Source organism: Lissotriton helveticus, chromosome 12 (assembly GCF_964261635.1).
Source record: "Lissotriton helveticus chromosome 12, aLisHel1.1, whole genome shotgun sequence".
Lineage (NCBI taxonomy): Eukaryota > Metazoa > Chordata > Amphibia > Caudata > Salamandridae > Lissotriton > Lissotriton helveticus.
The window spans coordinates 145557974-145579689 of record NC_136073.1 but is presented as its reverse complement, the minus strand read 5'-3'; the positions used below and the strand labels follow the sequence as shown (position 1 = coordinate 145579689).

Here is a 21716-nt window from a genome sequence, read left to right as displayed (position 1 = left end):
GGGGGACAGAGCCGTGGGCTACGTTGAGTGGGGCACCTACCAGGAAAAACTGAAACTAGATCAGACACACACCCTCCCTGATCAGTATCAACATGGTAATGGCAGATCAGACATGGAAATGCGCAGAACAGGATGGGGGGTCCCCAGATGGGGTCCTTAGCACGAGGGAGGATGGGACTATGCAGTAGCCCATGACACAGTGTTTGGCTCCATGCTTAAGTGTCTCTGGTCTTCTCACACACTCAATCCCTCCCACACCGCAGTGCACTCGAAGTGTTCTGGTTGGTGTTACAGCTGGGCACTCCCGGGGTTAATATGCAGACATACATAATGCAAGCTCTACTATTGTTAATTATATATTTATGCTGTAGACTTTAAATAAAAGCAGACCGCCCCGGATTCGCATGCACTTGTCGCGAGTGATCTTACCGCTTTGTTTGTTGATGTTATACAAAATTCAAAAAGGAGATATGCAAAAGACAGTCCATGTTAAAAAAACAAAAAACATTGGTTTTAATACATATCTTTCAATGCAGTGATAATTGAATGTACTAAGGATAAACACTACCATCTGTTTATAAAAAAAAACATTTTTTGAACGATGAAAAGACTGTGATATTGTTGCACCATTTACAAACAATGCTTAAGGCTCAGCCCCTGCGTCGGGCTCTTAAAGCCATGCCAGCCCCTCGGCTCGGCTCTGCTTGTTAATTTATTGCCGCGCCCACATCTACGTGTGAGAGGTCTTTATTCCGCCTCCTTGGGAGGGTAGGGGCCGGGTGTGTATAAAGACGCCAGCGCAGCTGCTTTCTTTACAAAGGCAAGGAATTCAGCCCGAGTGACCCAGGACCGCAGAGCTGCTCTCGAGGACATGGCTGCCTACAAGATACAGGTGGTGACAGGCATGGCCCTCCATGCCAGGACCCTGGACTCCATCTCCATCACCCTGGTGGGGTCCCTGGCCGAGGGTGAAAAGCGCCTTCTCGATCCCTTTGGCGCTGATTTACTGCCAGGAGCTGTAAGTAGAGGCACAGACGGACAGTTTTGGGCGTGTGTGCAGGAGAGGATGGAGACAGTAAGATGTGCGATTTATACACTGACGTTTATTGTTGTAATCCTCATTAATTAGGGGGAGTAATGTTTTGCTTCGAAGCGCTAGGAACTGAAGCTAAAATGGGTGCTATCACAGCGGACCCCCTGTAGTTTTTCATACATGTGAGGGCAGGGGCGGCTCTAGGATCATGGTGGCCCTGGGCAGGGAGCGTAGGTAGGAGGCCCCGAAGAGGGGGTCCGGGCGGGGAGGAGCAAAACATACGTGATGCAATGAGCTTTAAAAGAATCTCCCACCTAAAGTCAGAAAATCATGTGAAAACGCAAACAGTAAGTGAAAATCAGATAGACCATGAGTGATGTTACTTGGCCTTAAAAGAAAGTTAGAGGACGACAGTGTACAGTAGACTCCAGGGTTCAGTAAGGTGGACGTTTTCAAAATTGTGAATTTTAACAAATTTGGAACAATTGCGTTTGGGCACGATTAAAACATCAGTCCACTCAAGCAATTCTATCAAGCAAATTTAACCCGTACTTTACAGAATTTCAAGGCCAACGCAGATTAAAAAAAATATGTAAAGCAATCTCACACAATAAGCAAGGGCATACTGAATGAATCAAATATTTCAGTGAGTTCATTTTTTTCGCTCTTCTGTCTGTTACTGTAACCCTTCGCATGTCAGTCCGTTTTTAGCCCATGATTAATAAATTAACGCAATGGTTGTCCATTGCACCAACCCTGAATTTCTTCCTAAGGTGGTCTCTCCATTCCACCTTAGTCAATCTATAGAACTATCAGTTTTCTTTCCTCAACCTAACTCAGTTGCAGAACAGACCCTCCACACCTTAGATGTTAAGCGAGCCTTAATGTAATATGTGGATAGGACAAAACTATTTCAAAAGACTCAACAATTATTTGTTACTTTTACCAAACCGCATAAAGGGAAGGCTTTATCAAAGTCGGGCATAGCCAGATGGATAGTTAAATGTATCCAAACATGTTATGCAAAGAGGGCTTTGCCTATTCCTTTTAGAGCCCACTTTACCAAGATACAGGGGGCCTCTATTGCTTTCCTAGGGAACATCCCCATAGCTGGCATCTGCAAAGCAGCAACTTGGTCTACACAACACACTTTCACTAAACTTTATTGTGTGGATATACTAACACACCAAAAAGCTAAAGTTGGTCAGGCAGTACTCCGTACCCATGGTGCAAAGATTGTGCATGGCCACCACATCCCAGACGGGGAGTCACTACTTGAGTACTCCCACCTTAGAAGATCGGCTGTTAGTAGACCCTATTCCTGACAAGGCAATCTCCCTCACATACAGGACCAAAAATGAGTAAAATAGTGCAGGCATAATGACTTATTGGGTGCCTTAATCCATCAACGGCAGAAGAGGCACTTCCATTCATAAGCCAGACCTATTAGCATTTCCAGTGCTTACTCTTTCGTTGGCCAAGGTCAAATGTAGGGACCGTGGTAGGGGTGTAGCTATTTGTAGCTCTGAGGATGCTGTTCACTGTAATGAGTGCCCTATTCAGCTTGGGGCTGTCCTATAGCAAACAGGCAGTGCCCGATAGGCTGCTCTGACAGACCTGTGTGAGGGACTTTTTTTGCAGTTTGTGGGCCTGTTTTATGACCAAGTGGACTTGTTTTTACTTTTGATTTCCCTGATATGATAAACAACCATGCCTGCAGCAAACATAAATATATGCAGTTTATCATACCTTGCAAAATAGACATACATTGTGTCTTTACAAGTTCAAAACGGGCCTGATTTTCAATCGTGGGCAGCTTTTAGCTATCTGCTTCGCTAATAGTGAGGTACTTAATTTTGGTACATGGGCCTCTTTTTTTTGTTCCACTCCGACCCTGGCTGTATTTCACCAGCTTAACAGGGAAGGGGCATTTTCCTAGCTTTCGTTAGGGTTGTTAGCACACATCTGTGGTCCATGGCCCGCTGTCAGCCTTCTCAAGCACAAGAGACATGGCCTCGAACGGGGCTATTTAAGGAACAGACTCAACATTTGAGCCTCGGAGACCGCTCAGACTCCCCCCATCGCAAGGTTATATCTCACTCAATGTATGTCAGCTAGAGAGCAACAGGGCATCAAGGCAACCCAGACATACCTGTGGGCAATGGAGAGTCATTGTTAAAAAGGCAACTGCATATTTACAATCCTTCTGTAGAATATACTTCAGAATTTCGAGTAAGAATATTGCATTTTTTAAGGACTTTGTGCCCCCAACTTTCTTACCTGGCTAGTTCCAACTGTCTATTGCCCTAATTCCCTACACTGTGCCAGCTGGCGCGAGCCCGATGCCCTTTACTCGTGCGCACACTCTCCTCCACCCCCTGGATGGAACCTAAGGCAGAATGGATTGTTTCTGTGTCCGCCTTTCATTTCCTCAGGAAGAAGCAAGAGAGGAACTGAGACCAGGGAGAGGCAGTGAGTTCCGGCGCAAGCACATGTGGGTTTAGGTGGATTTGCGGCCAGGGAGGAAGAAGCGAAAAAAGTAGAGTGAGAGAGTGTGGGTAGGGATAGAAAAGAGGGGGTACTACAGAGGGAGAGAAGTCCCAGCGAAGGGAGAGAAAAGAATGCAGACAAATGGCAGGTGGGGGCATAGAGTGATAATAAGTGGCATTAAGGGGGTTATGGGGTAGGCTGGGGAGAGAGGTGCATAGACGGTGAAAGCAGAGTGGGAAGAAGCGCGAGAGGGAGACGTGAACCTGAAGGGAGGAAAAAGTAAAAGGAACTCTGTTCCAGAGGGTCATTGGCGGGCAATGCAGGAGATTAATCCACAGTGAGAAGTCGAATGGCCACAGAGGAGTAGCGGTCCTGAGTGGCCGTGGAGGTCGAGCGGTGAGGGAGGGCGAGGGCTGCAGCTCGCCCTCTGAGGCCTTCCACCGTCCGCGAGGCCCAGGAGAAGATGGGGCTTGAGCCGAGCCGACCTTGCTGCTGGTGCTGCTGGGCCTCAGGCTGGGGCCGGGCCTGGAATGGTCTACACAGAAGCTGGACCCCAACAGGAGGAAAGTTTGCCTGGCCGACAGGTATGTACTCCGACCTGGGGACCGCGCGTCTGTTAGACTGGTATGGCGCCTGAACCGTGCCTGCCAGATAGGCCTGGCGCAGTGTGCGTGCTGGGGACAGTCTGATACAGGAGTATGTCTGTCAGCTGGAGGAATGTGTGTCTGGCAAGGAAGATGGCGCATGCAGCCTGGGCCTTACCTGGGCTGCCTGGTGAACTGCAGTGCTGACTCGACTCCTGACTAGCTGTCACGGGTCGGGACTCGAGTGAGAGTAGACTCGTCTCTGCAGTCTGTCTGTGTCCGTCTAGCTCCAGGCGCTGGGAGTTGATGACACAGTAATGGCAGGCTTCCTTCTTCCAGTACGTTCCGAGGACCACCACCACAGAATGCAGGCACACGCCGACGCAGGAAGCAGTATGAGGTTGAGTCTGCGCAAACTCGAATCCTCGGCTTCCGGCGATAAGTCTGTGAGTCGGTTTTTTAGTGTTCAGAAAATTGGCGCACAACTTGTTACGGTAGGATAATGATTGATAGATTTGTTATAGGTATATTCTGGTAGGTGCTTCTTGGTCAGAGGATTAACCTTAACCTCTGTGGTTGAAAAAGAGATCAGAGACCTCCTTTTCGGTGAATTAGGCAACAAGATCCAGAGCACACAATATGTATCTATACCTTAATTTGTCTTAGACTAGTGTTAGTAGGGATAGATCGGACAAAGTGTATAATTTTCAAGGTTTTATTCATCAACAGTGTCCCCTCCTGGGAATCACTGCAAATATCAATCAAGCCTTTTCAAGTTTTTTTATTCACCAACAGTGTCCCCTCCTGGGAATCACTGCTAATATCAATCAAGCCGACACGTGTTTCGTCACAACATGTGGCTGTGACTCTTCAGGGCTTATTTAAATAATCAATTGGCGTGGTCGGTGAACCGGTGATAATTCCAACCCGGTCCTAATCGGGTGGTTTTTAGGTTTTGGGCGGTAGGCACCAGGTCGGGTTGCCGTTGCCGAGTATTGGGTGGGGAATTTTGTTCAATCTACAAAATTCTTGAGAGCGGAGGCCGTGTGAAGCCTTAGTACTGGCGTTGATGTCAGTCGGTTGTCGAATGCGGCTTCCGGCGTCTGCCTGTCCCCGACGCCCTTGGTGAGAAACACCGCCACTGCCAATCAGGGACGAGAGCCGAAGGCCGCCAAATCCCTGCCAAGGGCCGCCACGCAAATATTGTATCCATCCTCGTGGCGGCCCCTGGGGTTTGGCGGCCCTGTGCAGGTGCACAGCTTGCACATGCCTAAGGCCGGCCCTGGTGAGGGTCTTTGTCATAGTGCACCGCGCCAGTCACACGAAGTGCATGCAGTTAGATGCTGTCCCCAGTGTCATCCTACGGGTACGTAGGACCCCCCTGAGCAAGAGAACGTTTGGTGCACCGTGTTCACAAAGCTTTTAAACTTGACACTCCAGTTAAGCTCATTCAAGCCTCGGAAACATTGATTACAACGCACGCGTTGACACGTGTCATTACAACACATTTTTTACAACGCAAAATCCATTAGAACACTTGTAATTACAATGTATAATCCATTACAATGCCCCCGCAGAGTTAGAATAGTAATTGCGTTGTAATGGAGTATGCGTTGTAATGAAGTGCATTGTAACGACATATGTTGTAATGCATTTCACATTGTAAAAAATTAGTTGTAATGACCCGAGTTGTAACGTGTGCATTGTAACGTGTCCTTTTTCTATTGTGGGGTGAATTGGAGAGTTGAGGAAGACCGAGCAGGACAGAGGACGAAGTGTAAAGGGAGGCACATGTTAGTGATATGTGTTGTGAGAACGGTAGGAAAGAGATGCATTAAGACAGGTGAGTGTAAAGATAAGTAGATGGGGGTAGGAACATGGAGATGTAGAGAGAGTCAAAGGATGCTGGGGTGAACTATGTTGAGAGACCTGACACAGATATCTGAGGTACAGCAAGTGGGGTTGAAGTGAGAGTTGCAGACTGTGGGGGGGCGGGGTAGCTAGAGAGGTGAGAAAAGTGTGGAGTTAGTGATTGGTAAAGAAGAGACCGATCAGATACAACATAGAACTGGGGGTGGGAGGGCGCAAACAGGTCAACCAATGGAGGTCGGCTAATAGTCCAATCAATGGAGCTTTTGCATCAGCCGCCTGTGACACCCATTATCAGACTTAGGGCTTGATTTCGATCTTGGCGAACAGCGCTACTCCGTCACAAATGTAACGGATACCGTCCGCCGTATTACAATATCATTATATCGTATGGAACTTGTGATACGGCGGTCGGGATATTCGTCAAGATTATGATAGAGTATCCCCTCTGCCAAGATTGTCATCAGGTCCTTATTCATGTCAAACTAAGCCTGGATCTGTCAAAACAGCATAAGGTTTCACAAGCATTTTGCTGCCAAACTATAACGAGGCACGACACAGCCATGCCTGAGCAAGGGGAGTGCTGGTGCCCAGTCTCGATATAGATACCATCCAGGAAAAAAATGCACAAGGAAGAGTCAAAACATTTTTTACATCGTTCTTACAGTGCACCCTAAGAAACTGACCATAGAGGTGTTTGCTTTAGGCACTAGAAGCATGTCTTGCACCAGAAGCATGTCTCAAGTAAGACATACATTCTATGTTCAGACTTCATATACCTGAGATATACCTCAGTGTGCCTATAGGTTATGCGCCACACAGGCTTTTTCTGGTGAAATCTGTCAGAAGAAAAATAAAGTGTAGTACAACAGGAAGTACAGCCCCCACATTACTCTGTATTCAACTATTACGTGGGATCAGGAAAGTGTACAGGCTTTGGAGGACGAAGGAATTGGTCCTTGATCAAACATGCTGATAGAGCATATCATCATTATGTTTAGTTTCTGTTTAAATTGTGCCTGATGTGAATGGGTTCAAAACACTTAGCAAAAACAAAAGAAGATTTTTGTGGTTATGCTTCTCGAGGGTTAAGAAAGTGCTTTGCAGATGATAATACAATACAATATCACCGCCTCTTTATAACATTCTCATGCAATCTGCCATTCTTTCCCCCAGATTCATGAAAGTCATGTTTTGTGAGTCCTTAATAGTAAATTTTAAGGATTCGCTATTAAAGACTCGCAAAATGGGATGCATGTAGAAATCGCAATATTTTTTGCGATTTATACTGCTTCCTTATTTGCGATTCGCTAATTGCTAATCGCAAATAAGGAATGGCTTTCCCATTCATTCCTATGGGCCTTAGCGAATCGCAAATAAGGAAGCAATTTCAAGGGTGTCCAAAGGACACCCTGTTGCACCCCTGAAATGGTAATGTCCACTGGTGTTGCGCACACACATGTCCCAAGGACATGTGGGTGTGTGTAACATACAACTTAGAAAAATGCACTAAAGTGCATTTTTCTAAGTTTTTGCTATTTACCACGTAGTTAGACTTCGCGGTAAATAGCGGCCTCAGATTGCAAATTCGCAATTCTGAAATGGTTCATGCATTGCATTTAAGGAATCTCAAATTGAGATTCCTTAAATGCAAATAATCGCAATTTAGCAATTTCTAGAATTGCGATTTTTGCATTTGGGTTGATGCATCCCAAATGTAAAAATAGCGCTCGCAAAGGGCCAGATTCTCGGAATCTGGCCCTTTGCGAGCGGATTTTGGTTTGATGAATCTGGCTGTTTATCTTTTGAAGTTAATGTGGTGAAGCAGCCTTGCTGTGTATTAGTAAAAGTGGTTCTCTGATAACAGAGCCTTTCGTCCGTACTAAATCAGCAACTTTAAGTAGCCAACCCTGGCTAGAAGGTACTAGTGGGGTCAAAACTCTGCGCCCGTAGTTGCCAGTACCATGCAGTAATAGCTGACCAGTACTGTGCAATTATTAATGAATCCCCACTGAATGGGACCCAGACTTACAATGTGGTATTCTGCATGGTATTCCCTTTTGCATGGGGTTTAGCATTAGAATTTACCACCTTCTGTGAGCAGTTGGTAAAAGTGTACAAGTTGCACCAGTAAAAGTTGGCTGTTTTAAGGCAGGGGTGAAGGGAGGGGCTGCGGAGGGTGAAGGTATGAGGGGCAGCTGATGTTCAGACAGGGGTTATGGAAGGGGTTCAAGCTAAAATACAGCCTTTCCCACATTGATTTTACCTGCTGGATTTTTCAGCTAGTAAAACTGAATTTGTTGTTGTCAACACCCAGTAAATTTGCATGTAGGCACATCGGAGTTCCTATTATTCAGAACTGAATTCCATTCTGCACATTTCGGAATTGTGGTCCATGGGCCTGATGTAGCTCGCCAATTACCGGTCGGTAACGGCCGGTATTTGGGAATTGACATGTAGGTGGGCTCATATTTACAGAATCGGTATATTTACAGATTCGGTAAATTTACAGAATCGGTAAAATACAGATTCAGTAAATTTACCGATTCTGTAAATCAATATGTAGGTGGCACTGTAATCAGTGCCACAGGCCCTTACCGAATCGTTATTTACCATGGAATACTATTCCATGGTAAATAACGAATTCCAGTGTACATGCACATCTGAGCATGTACACCTGTGCCATGTGGCACACAAGCCAGGAACAGGGGTGCAACAGGGTGTCAAAGTGACACCCTGTCCCCCTTGTAAAATCTGTAATTTTACCGATTCGGTAATTACCGAATCGGTATTTGCTATTGAATCCTATGGGCTTCAAGGCCCATAGGAATCAATGGCAAATACCGATTCGGTAATTACCGAATCAGTAATTACTGAATCTTGCCGATTCGGTATTTTTACCGAATTTTTTACTTACATAGCAATTACCGAATTATAAATACCGAATCGGTAAAATTCGGTATTTACCATTTGGTAATTTGCTATTACCTACATCTGGGCCCATGTTTTTTATGTGTACCTTACAAGTGGGATGGAAAGGCAAGGAGATCACGACGCCATAAGGTACTAGAAGCAATGAAAACAAAAAAAAACGAAGTGCCTCCTACCGCTAAATGCCTTTTTCGGTGACCACAGTGAGCAGGTTCTATTGAGATCCATGTTCCTAATCTTTTACAGTTCCCATACATTTAGTTAAAAAAAATATATATATTCCTAAATGGATAATGCTGGCCTTCACCTGCCTCTGTCTGAAATGCCAAGGGAGGCAGAGACAGCAAAATAATAAATATGGTTTCTTGCCAGGGTGCCTGCTACTTGATAGAACTGTAAATCTGCGCACCTGATTAATCAGGAAAAGCTGTTTCAGAACCAGTATATGACTGTAATGGATGGCTTTGGCCGACAGAACCTGGGGGCAGATTTATGAGGCACTTGCGCCACGTTTACGCCGCTGTTGCGTCACGCAAGGCGGCGTAAACGTGGCGCATCCCTACGAAAGATTTACAACGTGACGCATCTAGGCAGATGCGTCACGTTGTAAAGCCCTGCGCCGCTTGTGGGCGTTCCGGCGCAGGGTGGGCGTTCTGGGGCAGGTGCGCCTCGCAAAAGTGGCTGAGTGAAATCTATAAGATTTCACTCAGTCACTTTCAGGCCAATGCTGCGTCAAAAGCCTGCGCCTGCTTGAAGCAGGCATAGGTCTTTACGCAGCATTGTTAAGATGGGGCACCCCCGAGCCTTGCTGGAGCTGCGTCGCACTTGCGACGCAACTCCAGCAATGCGCCACCTTTACGGCACAGATGCGTCACGCATCTGTGCCGTTTTTGCCCCATGGTGCGCCGCATTATAAATGCGGCGCACCATGGGTGGCGGAGCTGTGGCGCACTGTGGCGCACATTAACTGGCGCATCCCTGGGGATGCGCCAGTTAACATAAATCTGCCCCCTGGTTTATTAGTACCTTAACGCTGAACATTGTACAAATATGTAACGATATCTCGTGTTCATTGCAAAATATTGAGTGTGGCAACATACCGAAAAAAGAAAATGAATGAGCTTTGAATTTCACCTCGAGGACTTAAGCCCTGATGAAGTTTGGGATTTAAGGGTGAAACATGTTGGCTGCTTTGCTGTGTTTTATGCCATTCATTAGAAGAATAATAAAGAATAATTGTAAAGATTTCAGGATTTCCTGTGTTTTTGGACTGAAGAGACTTTCATTCTTTGTTGCCTCTCCATATTGTAATCCTTTAGAAGTGTGGGGTTGGGACAGTGAATCCAGGGAGATGGGCAACATAGCAATGCGACATTAGGGGAACTAATTGGTAGCTGCAGTGGAACACCTTAGGCTGTCCATAGTAGTAAGAATAATCAATGGAGTAAGTTGAGGTTTCCTAGTGCCAAAGATTGAGTCTATTTGAGAGGTAATGTAACTGTGTTATCGGCTGGATATTCTGGAGTGCATCCTTCTAATGAAAATAAAAAGATAACGGGCTTCATTAGGTACAGTGTGATTGCATATTACAAAAAATGCATATTTTTAAAATGCTTGCTTTATTTTAAAGACTGAGGGCCTCATTTAATAGACAATGGCACAGGACAGTACCACCAGCAATTTTTCGGCACCGAGCTACGTCATTGTCCAAGTGCAGGAATGCACTGTATTTACAAGAATATAGCACACTTCTGTACTCACCCCGGCACACAAACAGTAGCCGTGCGCCTACGCAGATACCCTTGCGTTGCAGGGAGGATTGTTTTTGTGCAGGAAGGGACAGCTTGTACAGGAACTGCTTGATGCATTTTAAACAGTTTCCAGAGGATTTTCCCTTCTTTAAGTTTTATTTGTTGCCATTGACTAATTGCGATATATTCAAGAACCTACGATAAGATTGGTGGGATCTTAGAACTGAAAACCTGAAGAAGGGAAGAAAAGTGCCTGTGCCGAGTGGAGGAATATAATCTCCGGAGTGCCCCAATGTGAACATCTGCTATGAGGCTCAGGTGGTGCAAATGAGGGGAGTTTTGTAAAGATTGTGTAAAAATTCGCCCTAAGTAGGTTTATTCCTTTACGACTTCTAGCAATTTTCCCCCCAGTGTCCACTTATATTTTGTGTATCGTGTCCTTCCTATAAACGGAACGATTTTCGTTTTCATTATGTTTGGTACCAGGAAGTTTTCTTCTGTATATTTTGTAAGTGCTTGTAAAGTCCTTTGAAGGCTGAAAGGTGTAAGGTCTAAGATGACCACGTCATTGGCATACATCATGATTTGAATTTTGTATGATGATATTTTTGAAAGAAAATTGATGACATGTAGAAAATTCTCCGGAAGATCACTGAGATATAAAGAGAACAAGAGGGAAGCTAAAAGGCACCTTCGCCGAGACCATTTGGTGTGTCGATTGGGCGAGTAAGACCTTTCTCTTTCCCCATTTGAACTTGACACCAGGTTTCTGAACATAGTGATGTAATTATGTGCAGCAAGTTGTCCGGGATTCCCAATTTTCTGAGCTTGCTCCAGAAAGTTGGTCTATCCACTCTGTCGAATGTTGTCATGAAATCGAAAAAGACCGAATAGACGACCTGTGATTTTGAGACCACATATTTGTCTATTATTGTTTGCAACACTGCTATGTTGTCAGTTACAGAGTGCTTTGATCTTAACTCAGCTTGGTTTAACAGTATTAATCCTTTTGAAAAAGCCCAATCTTTAAGATGTTTGAGTATACTTGTTGCAAAGATCTTCCCTGTTGCATCCAGCATGGCGATCTGATGGTAATTACAGGTAAGCAACCAAGAGCCCTTCTTATAGATTGGGATCACAATGCTCCCCTTCCAAGATGTTGTGATTTCGCCATTGGAAAAGCAATGTAAGAACAGAGGGGCTAGAAATGTGCTCCACTCTTTGGGATTGCTTTGCAGTTCCTTTATCGAGATATGATCCAGGTCCATTGCAGCGTACGATCTTGTCGTTTTTATGAAGTTTTCGATTTGCTGAGGAGATAGAGCATCATTGCCTAGAGTTTTTTCTCCAATCTTGCTTAAAACTTGGATTGCACTTTCTTTCCTCAGGTTTAATTTGTATAGGTTACTTAAATATGATTCCTGTTCAGTTGGGGGAACTGGCAAGGCTGGTAGCGATTTTTTGTGCCTGTTCCTTTAGCAATTAGACTCCAGTAATTGTGTTTTTTTTTGTTTGGCTTCAATCTGAATGTTTACCCATTTTTGCTCCTGCATAGTTTTTTGATTTTTTTCTTTTTCCCTCCTGCGACGTTTTTTTAGAATATTGATTTTGTGTTTTTTAATTTCTGAGAATTGAAGGAATTGTGCCTGTATTAGTTTATTTAATTCAATTGCTATTTTATCTAATTACCTTCTTTTATGTGTTCCTGAGTGTGAACTTTGGTGTTTTAAGGTATCCTGCAGGCAGTGCACCATTTTGTTTACAGCTACTTTAAAGTTTATTATTGGGTCTATGGAATGAATAATCTGTAATGCTTGTGCGGTGACAATTACAGAAATTAATTTGTTGACTGTCGCAAGTTCAATGTCAGTCACCCTTGGGCCTGGTTCACCATAGCTGTACTGTGTGAATGCATGATATACCCTGGAAATGTAGGTTGCAGTCCTAGACCTGTTGTGGAATGTAATATTGCGTGGTTGCTTCCCTGTGTAAATTTCATGCTTTCATGCCTATTTTTGTACCCGTTGCCAGTATATCTCCTTTTATGCTTCTGTTTAAAATAACTCTGTTTATTACTGGAAGTGTGGATAATAGAATTTTCCCTCTTTTCTCTGCTTTGATCCCTGAGGGAAATATTGGAGTTGAGATTAACAAGGCTTCTTGTTCGCTATACACCAATTTTTCTACAAGTTAATTAGAAATGTTCCTATTAAAATCTCCTGTTAGGAAAACTGAGCGGAATCCTAAACCTTCTACCACCTTTTCCATTTCCTCAAATAATTTGATCACAAGTGCATCCATTTTGGAGCCAGGTGGAATATAGACGTTGAAAATGAGTAGATCGTTTGAGGTTTTCATGAGGTAATTCCAGCACTTGACCTTAATGCATTGTATCTTCGTTGTGCGCATTGGGATGATTTCCTGATCCCAGAAGAAATGTTCATTTAGGAGTATTGCTATTGCTCCTTTCGCATGACCCGACCAACAGGTTCTGTTGGTATTTTGTATACAAAATAATCGATTTGGTCAAAGGTTGTTATTGACCAAGTGTCCTGTAAAGCCACGATCCCCGGACGATCTTCCATAATCCGTGCACGTTTCTCCTCACTTTTCCCTGCTATATTCCAGGAGGAAATGCTCAAACTGCTGTTAAAAAGGTAGTTTGTTTTCCCTTCCCGGTTTGTTGCAGTTAAAATTCGCCACGGTCCATGACCAATGGTTTTCTTTGGTTATACTTTCCTTCTTGGGTATGTTTTTTATCCAGATCCTTCTCCCTCCATTTTTAATCAGGATCAGGATTAGATTTTCGATGGGGATATCAGAAAGACTGTTTATTCCTCTCTTTGTTTGTAAAAGTTGCTTCTTTTTCATTTTATTATTTTCCTTGGGTTTATCATATATTTGGCTATCGTTGTTGTTTGCCACTGCCACGTTGTATCTGGTCTTTGTCATTGTTTGGTTCCTTGAATAATTTTCTAAGAGAGAAGATTTGAATTTCTCAGCCTTTTTCTGGTTTTCTTTTTGTGTGTGCCGAGCTGTTTGAGTCGCCATTTCTTTCTTCGACGGGGGTGGAAAACCAGTTGATGTGGCGACTTTCAGTTTAAGAGGCTTTTCTTCAGTTGTTTCTTCTACTTTCGTGAGTAATAGTTGTAATTTTAGTTGTTGTTTAATTTTTTTCTCTGCTAAATACTGTAGCATACCTATTTGCGTATCCAGCATCTGATCGGAGTTTTCCAATATGTTTCCTAAATGGGAAAGAACCGCTTCCAAAATTCTTTGTAAGGTTAATAAGAATTGGCCACTGGAGTATAACCGTTATAAGATTTCAAATTCTTTATAGATAGAAAACCGGTGATTGAGAAAGAAACCCTTCTAAGGCAGGTGTTTTTTCAGGCGTCCTGTTATAAATTTTCGGTGACTCACTTGGAGCCTTTGAACCGTGGCAAAAGACAATAACATTGATGTTTATGTCTGGTAAGGTAAAATCTGTTTTAGAAATCTGATGTATCTTGTGCTCAACCAAACCTAGGGATAGTTTAGAGCATCCTTGATGTACTTCTGTTTTTACTGGTTCGGAACTTATGATGTCGCTGATTAATTGTCCCACAAGGCCTTTCTCACTTTAATTTGGATAACTGGAATCCACGACTTTTTTTCTCCTGCATTCTGCAGTTTTTCCTGTTCGATTTGTGTCTTTTCACATTCTGTTGTTCTTGATTTTGTAAAAATTGTTGTTATTTTGGTATTTCTATATTCCCTGCTGAAATCCCTATGCGGGCCGTCTTACCAGCGCTCTTTCGAATTGCTTGTAGTGTTCCGAGTCTTTTTATAAAGATTGTACGTGATCTTAATTTTTCCTATGCCATTAAGAGGTACGGGTTTTTGCGTTTCTTCTATTACGCGTCTTACAGTTTTTTACTTCTTGTTGTTTGCGGTTACTTTAGAATATCTATGTTATCTCTAGTACCAGCTGTTTTTTTGGCTCGTCGTTTCCGAGCTGAACTCTGTAGTCTGTTATTCTCAAGACCTTTTCTTGTGTTGACTTGTCCTCACCCTTACGTATTGTCACTATGGCCTATTGCCTCTATTTGCCCTTTTTGAGCCTTATTAATCCTGCCAATCTTTTGGCTTTAGCTTTTTTGTTTTTCCTTTGTTCGAGCGGCGACACGCCATAGAAATAGGCTGGAGATGGCTGGCTGCGATGCCCTGAAGTGGACTCGTTCACTGAGTTGGATGCAAATGAGGATGGTTCTTAGGTTATGAAAAAAGTTCCAAAAAGGAGGTGGGTGTTCTAAAGGAATGTTCATTCAATGCTTGAAGAGTATTGAATCTGGAATTTATCTCACATAAAGAGTTTTTTTACTTTCATAGACCTTAAATATAGTGAGCACATTACATAAGGTTTTGCATTAAAACCTTATAAGTAAGGCACCAGTTCTTATTTTTAATCCTTAGTCTGATATGTGGCCTCTGTAGTTCCTTGTGGGTGGCTGGGATGTAATCAAACGTTCTAGCAATCTGTTTATTGAATGATGGCGGGCAGCATCTAGCAGCGTGAGAATGTGGTGGAATGTGGCCGATCCAAATACCACAGCTGAGAGCCGATGGCGGCAGAGCCTGGGGCAGAGGCCGAAATGACAGCAAAAACCAGTAGCAGTCAGCCTGGCCCAGTCAAGCCCTGGGGACGTCAAGAGGTGTGTGAGGAGAGGCTTACACCCGGGATGAAGACGGCAGTAATTGTGGCTGCAATTTAATACCCCTGGGTGAAGCGGGTAAAGCACTGAAGATGACGGGGGCCGGGGGCAGAAAGACCCAAGAGCAGAGCACACTAGGAGCACCGCAAGCCTCACCAAACCTAGTTGGGCCACTTCCATGGGCTTCCCTGGATTCTTCACTCTGCGGCCTCCTCTAAAGGTGGAGCGCTCTCAGTCTTTCCACTCCTACCTCGGCTTGCTTCCTGCACATCAGGTCCAGGCCGGGCCGGGCCTGACACTCCTGCCGCTTGCCTCGGCAAACTCCACACAGACCGCCGCGGACCGCCGCTGTCTGCTGCTCCGGTCTCCATGCTCCTCGGTCCGCTCTGCCTGGCAGACCTCAAACATGACCTCCTGCCAAGCTTGCAACACCCTGAAAACACTGCTCCCACAGTTCTATCAGCGTAGCCGACATATGCTTAAGAGCATGCTGTATGAATGGCTCATAATGTTATGTTATGTTATAATACATTTGTAGTGCACACTGTTACTCTAGAGTGTCCTGGCGTGAGGGGGAGCAGAGGTGGGAGCAAGAATCAGATTAACGGATCAAGCTGAACAGATGTGTTTTGAGCTGCTTCTTAAACAGCTGAAACTCCGAGTTGAATTGGAGATCGGCAGGAAGCTTATTCCATGCCTCAGCCGCCTTGACAGAGATGGACTGGCCCACCAATTGCACTCTGCGGAAGCGAGGAACGACCATCCGGCGTTGCCCCGCTGAGCGCAGAGGGCGTTTTGGCAAATAGAAGGCAAAACGCTTCCTAAGATAGGGAGTGCCCTGACCGTGAAGAGCCCTATGGGCCAGAGTAATTGCTTTAAACTGCACCCTCTGGGCCACCGTCAGCCAGTGTAATTCCCGTAGGTACTGACGCGTGCTAGATCTCGTTGGGGCATTGAAGAGAAGCCTGGCTGCGGCGTTCTGAATGATTTGGAGCCTGCGCAGCAAATAGCCCGGCAGCCCTAAGAACAGGGCATTAGCATAATCCAGTCTAGACAGGATCAGAGCGCGGGTGACCGTCTCCTTGGCAACTCTCGGGAGAAGAGGAAAACATTTCCTAAATGTTTTGAGGGTGCCAAAGCAGACCCCCGTCAGTTTTTTTATATGGTGGCTGAATCGTAGGTCCTCATTATACCAAATACCCAGGTTTTTTGCTGGCCCACCCTCGGACATCGGCAGGGGTAGCCCGGCGGCCACAAATGGGTCCTAAAGTCATCAGGGAACTGGCCGTAGAGAAGGACCTCCAATTTATCCTCATTACATTTGAGGGAAGCCTGGGCCAGCCATCGAAATGCTGAGGCTAGACACGTCTGAGCAGCACCAGTATTCAAGTCAGAACCACCCCAAGTAAACCGCAGTTGCGTATCATCTGCGTACGCAATCACTTTAGCGCCCAGCTCCTCTGCCAGGTAGACTAGCGGAGTCAGATAGATATTAAAAAGAAGTGGGCTTAGGGTAGAACCCTGTGGCACCACGGTAGCCAAACACCTGACAGAGGAGGCGCAAGAGGCCATACAGACCTGTTGTGAGCGGAAATCCAGAAAGGATTTAATCCATTTCCAGACCAGACCAGAAATCCCCACAGCAGAAAGCCTGTCCAGGAGCCGCTGGTGGGGCACCGGACCGTGTCAAAGGCAACAGAGAGGTCAAGTAAGATCAGGGCTGCCCTGCCGCCCCCATCTAGACACTCTCTTGATAGCCTCCGACATCTCAACTCGAGCAGTCTCAGTACTGTAGGAAGATCTAAATCCTGACTGGGCTGGTTGGAGTGCTCCTGATCTTTCCACGAACACCTCAAGCTGCCGGAAGACCACTTTCTCACATACTTTGTCGAGTGCAGGAAGAAGGGAGATGGGCCGATAGTTAGCCGGCAGCAGAGGGTCCAATGCAGGTTTCTTTAGGAGGGGGAGCAGTTTAGCCCGCTTCCATTGAGCGGGAACGTAGCCAGACCGAAGGAACAAATTAACCATATCCACTACTGCTGGGCAGACTACCTCTGCTACACCAGCTAGAACCCGCGCCGGGCAGGGGTCAACAGGAGAGCCAGACTTCAGAGACCTCAAAAGGGCCAGCTTGTCTGCCTCAGAAGTGGGCAGAAACGAGGAAAATAGGGCGGGTCCTGCTGGCTGGTTCGAGGGAGGTTCGAGAGAGACAGTCTCAATAGGCCTAGAAGCAGGGCCAACACTCTCCTGAATCTTAGTAATTTTGTCGATAAAAAAAGAGGAGAGCTCCTCGCACCACTCGTTCGATGTCGGTAGTATGCTTTGTTCCACACAGAGGGAAAGGAAGCTCCGAACAATCGTAAAGATTTCCTTGCTGTTATTCCGAGCCAACATAATCCTCCCGGCAAAATGGTCACTCTTCCCCTTTCTAATGGCCGTGTAGTACTATCTCTGAGCTAGACGTAAGGTCGCTTTTGCTCTCGTACAGTAATTCTGATGCCAGCAGAGCTCCAGCCTCTTACACCCCAATTTCAGATCCCTGAGATTGGAAGAGTACCATGGTTGCGGGTGAAGGGAGCGTCTGGTGTGACCCCGTTTAGCATTTGAGCATGCCCTAACTCCCTGGCTAATCCAGTGGTCAAAATTGGCCACTGCCCCCTCTAGATCTGAAGCAGGAGTAGGGTGAGACTGACCCAGGAACTCCAAAAGTGCAGGGAGATTCACCTTCTTGGCTACTGGCACGGCAGAAGGGGCGGGGTTTCTGCCAGACCTGATGTCTTCCCACGAAAACCTAATCAGGAAGTGGTCAGACCATGGTGTAGGCTCTGGATGAGTCACAGATAAAGGAAAGTTAGAGAAGACCAGGTCAATAAGGTGGCCCCCAACGTGGGAGGGGAGTAGCACATGTTGGGTTAGCTGGGCGAGGTTCAAGGCGTCCAGGAAAGCCCTGGTCTCAGGAATTGATGGGGTGTCCAGATGGATGTTAAAGTCTCCTAATAGGAGAAATTTAGGGTAGCGTAGGGCACGTGGGACTATAACGTCCTCAAGAGCTTTAAGAAAGGCTCCCGGTGGGCCCGGTGGGCGATATGCCAGAGTCCCACCTAGCGGGAAGTGGGGAGAAATGGTGAGGGCGAAGTCAAGGGCTTGCCCCTCCGCCCAGTCTCTGATGACTTCACTAGTGAAAAGCCATGCGTCCCTAAGTATAACCGCTATCCCCCTCTCTGCCGTCCCCCCCTATCGGCCCTAACAATTTTGCAGCCTCTAGGGATGGAGAGTTCCACAACCGGGGCGCATTACTCATTAAACCAAGTCTCAATAATAAATAGGGCATCTAGCATGTCATCTACTAACAGTTAAAAAATATCTGCCGCATGCTTGGCCATTGAGCGTGCGTTGATGAGTGCTGCCTGAAATCTCATGTTGCCCGAAGTACGGGTCGCGGAAGGAGGCGCTGTGTTCAACAAACAAAAATCACACTCCGGGCATTTTCTGGAGGGATTATCTAGGGCAGCCCCATTGCCGATCGCATCGCAGCTGGGGCCCCTGAGAGCAAACAGAGCATCCCTCGAATAGATGAGCTTTCTGTTGGTAGTACCGGACGCAATTCGGCCAGAGTGTCTGGCACCGGTCGCTGCCGGGGCGCGGACCGGAGCAGAAGGGCTTGCCTTTGGCGCGCCTTCGGCGCGCGTCTGTCCAGCCATGTGCTGCCCAATTCGCTTCATGCACCCCATGCGCAGTCGTCTTGCAATTTTGCAGTGTTTGGAGTGTCACACTTAAGTGAGAAAGGGCAGATGAAGAGACAGATACCATCATGAAAGGAATCTCTGTTGTAGGATTAAAAGGGGGCGGAGCAAAAGATACAGAGCCAGCAAACAGAATAGGAGAGCTAACGGCTCCAGCCCCTGCAACTTTCGTGAGTAAAGAAGAAGCAAGCGGGCCGGGACTGAAGCAGTAGGGCTAGAAACAGAAATACTAGGGAGAACAGCACCAGAGGCAGGAGACTGTGATGTTGGAACAGTTGGCTATATCCATTCGGGGGCATAAGGAGGTGGGGGTCGAGAATCAAGTAACTCCTCCACAAAGACATCACCTTACTCTCCAGTAACATAACATTGATCATTCTGCAACCGAATCTCCCTATCTGCCCATTCTATGCCTTTCTCTTTCTTTTCTCTATCATAGGCAATTGCTTTCTGCATTGTTGTTTGCGTCTGTCTCTGCCGGGTCTCCTTCTCTGCTTTCAAACGCTGTTGCTTTACTTCCTTCTGCCATACTCTTAAAGAATCAAACATCGACTGCCTGTTCTTTTTTGCGAACAATTAGTACTGTAAAAAAATTGTATTTGTGCTCATCAAATGTGCCAGTAAGCGGCCACTGTAAATCAAAATTGGCCCTCGTACATTTATGCCACAACGTGCTAAACATAATAGGGCCAATTCAGTGCTTGATGTATACATCAAAATAATTTGGGGTACCGTCCGGAGGCGCAGGCAGGCTCTCTTCTAATTGAGCTTCAGTAGAACAACAACGACATCTAAAACACCCCAGTTTACTTAGACAAGGCATCTTAATATAAGACAAATGCACTGTTCCCAATGGACAAATATAACACCAAAACTGTCCGAGGACGGCACCCTACAGTCCAGAGACTGCAAGTTCAAGAAGACAGGCTTCAGCCCCAGACCTTTTCAAGAGTAAGCCAAATTTCCAGTTGGTCTGGCAGATTGTTTGCAAACCCTCTGTTTCTTGTAAGCATCCGCAAACCCACCAAGTTCAAACCAAGAGAGTCCAATGACCGTACTAGGACACAGTTCGTGGACTCGTGCCTTTCAAGCAAGGCAGTCCACAAAATGCACCAAGACAGTCCGGAGACTGTACCAGGACACAGCCAGTAGGCTCGTGCCCTTCAAGAATGGCACCATTTTCCAAGAATTAAATCACTCACCTGGTGCACTCAGGTTAAGCAAGGTTATTCTCCACTGCCAACTCAGTGGACAAAATGGTCAAATCCAAGGTTTCACCTTCTTAGGACCCCAGCCGTTGACCACTAGATGAGGAACCGCTTGACCAGACGGGCAGGGCAACCAAGAAAACTGGGCTCTTATCATGTGGGGATTCCCGATCCGTCAGACCGACCATACGCAACCCTGAACCTGCAAGCCATTTACAGGTGAGTCGCCAACTGAAGGAAGTGGCCCTTAGGGACCACATGCGTTACTGAAAACCACCTGCTTTTCCTTCCCAAGTAATAATGAGTTGGTCAGACAGTAGAGCATACAAACAAGCATTTATTAGAAATACTCTGCAGAGGAGTCCAATCTGACCTGCACCCTAAGATGTCTGCCGAGGTATACACCCGTTACAACGGATCTTTTACTCCGCAGACCCATTACAACGCGACCATTACTCCGCATACCATTACAACGCATTGCGCTGGGGGGCGCTCTAGGATAGGGAATAAGTATAATTTACTATCCAACACCTTCCCTAGGGTCCACGGGGACTGGAGTTAGAATAGTAAATTATACTTACCACTATCCAGCGCCCCAATTCGCTATGCGTTGTAACGGTATGCGGAGTAAAAGTCGCGTTGTAATGGTCTGCGGAGTAAAAGTATGCGTTATAACGTCATACATCCGTCTGCCGAGGAACTGACCCCCACATACTGCAACGCATAACCATTTCTCCAAGAACCCCCAACCACACCCACAGTGGAAAGTTACCAGCTTAGGCCAAGTGTGAACAAAGGAGGCCCAGAAGGATGGGCTACCACCTGCTAGATGGGTACACACTATTGTAGTTTCAAGGTTACTGTGCCGGATCTCAACATCACCTAACATGGGAGCAGAGCTACACACATCAATAGAATTGCAAAGGCAGAATGGCCTATTCATTATTAAGTCAGAAGGCTACCTTGAACAGAAAATAAAATAAAACTCAATAAAGTGTCCGGCTGCGGCAAGCAAGGCGAATAACAGGGCCTAGTTTAGACACAGCTTAATAGGGATTGCAAAATACAAAATGGAGTCACACTCGGTAACTGAAGTTCGCACATTACACAGATAACTCAGTGGATTGCATACCATGAATACAGATGAGCTCCAATTTAGCTGCACACTGCTAACCTAATATGGAACACAACAAGTATATAATGAGAATGGGGTTTTTCAAACCTAACAGCACACTCCTTTCCTTTCTTTGCAGGTAGAGACACCTGTAGGCACCAAGCAGCACCTCTAGCAGAAAATGCATACTTCATGTTTAGTCCCCATGCCTTTGGGAGACAGGCTGTCAGACACACATTATGTTTTGCACTGGTTGCACTGTAGCTCTTAAAGTAATTTGCAGAGTACCACCTTCCGTT

The 21716-nt window shown here is 45.8% G+C and overlaps 1 protein-coding gene across 1 annotated transcript in view; it reads left to right on the top strand.

The window, feature by feature from the left end:
• Positions 1-871: 871 nt before the first annotated feature.
• LOC144799600 (hydroperoxide isomerase ALOXE3-like) overlaps positions 872-21716 on the top strand; it is a 634644-nt gene continuing 613799 nt past the window's right edge. Inside the window, exon 1 of the mRNA XM_078670997.1 lies at positions 872-1018. Coding sequence (XP_078527123.1) covers positions 872-1018 — 147 coding nt within the window. The remainder of the gene's footprint in view (positions 1019-21716) is intronic.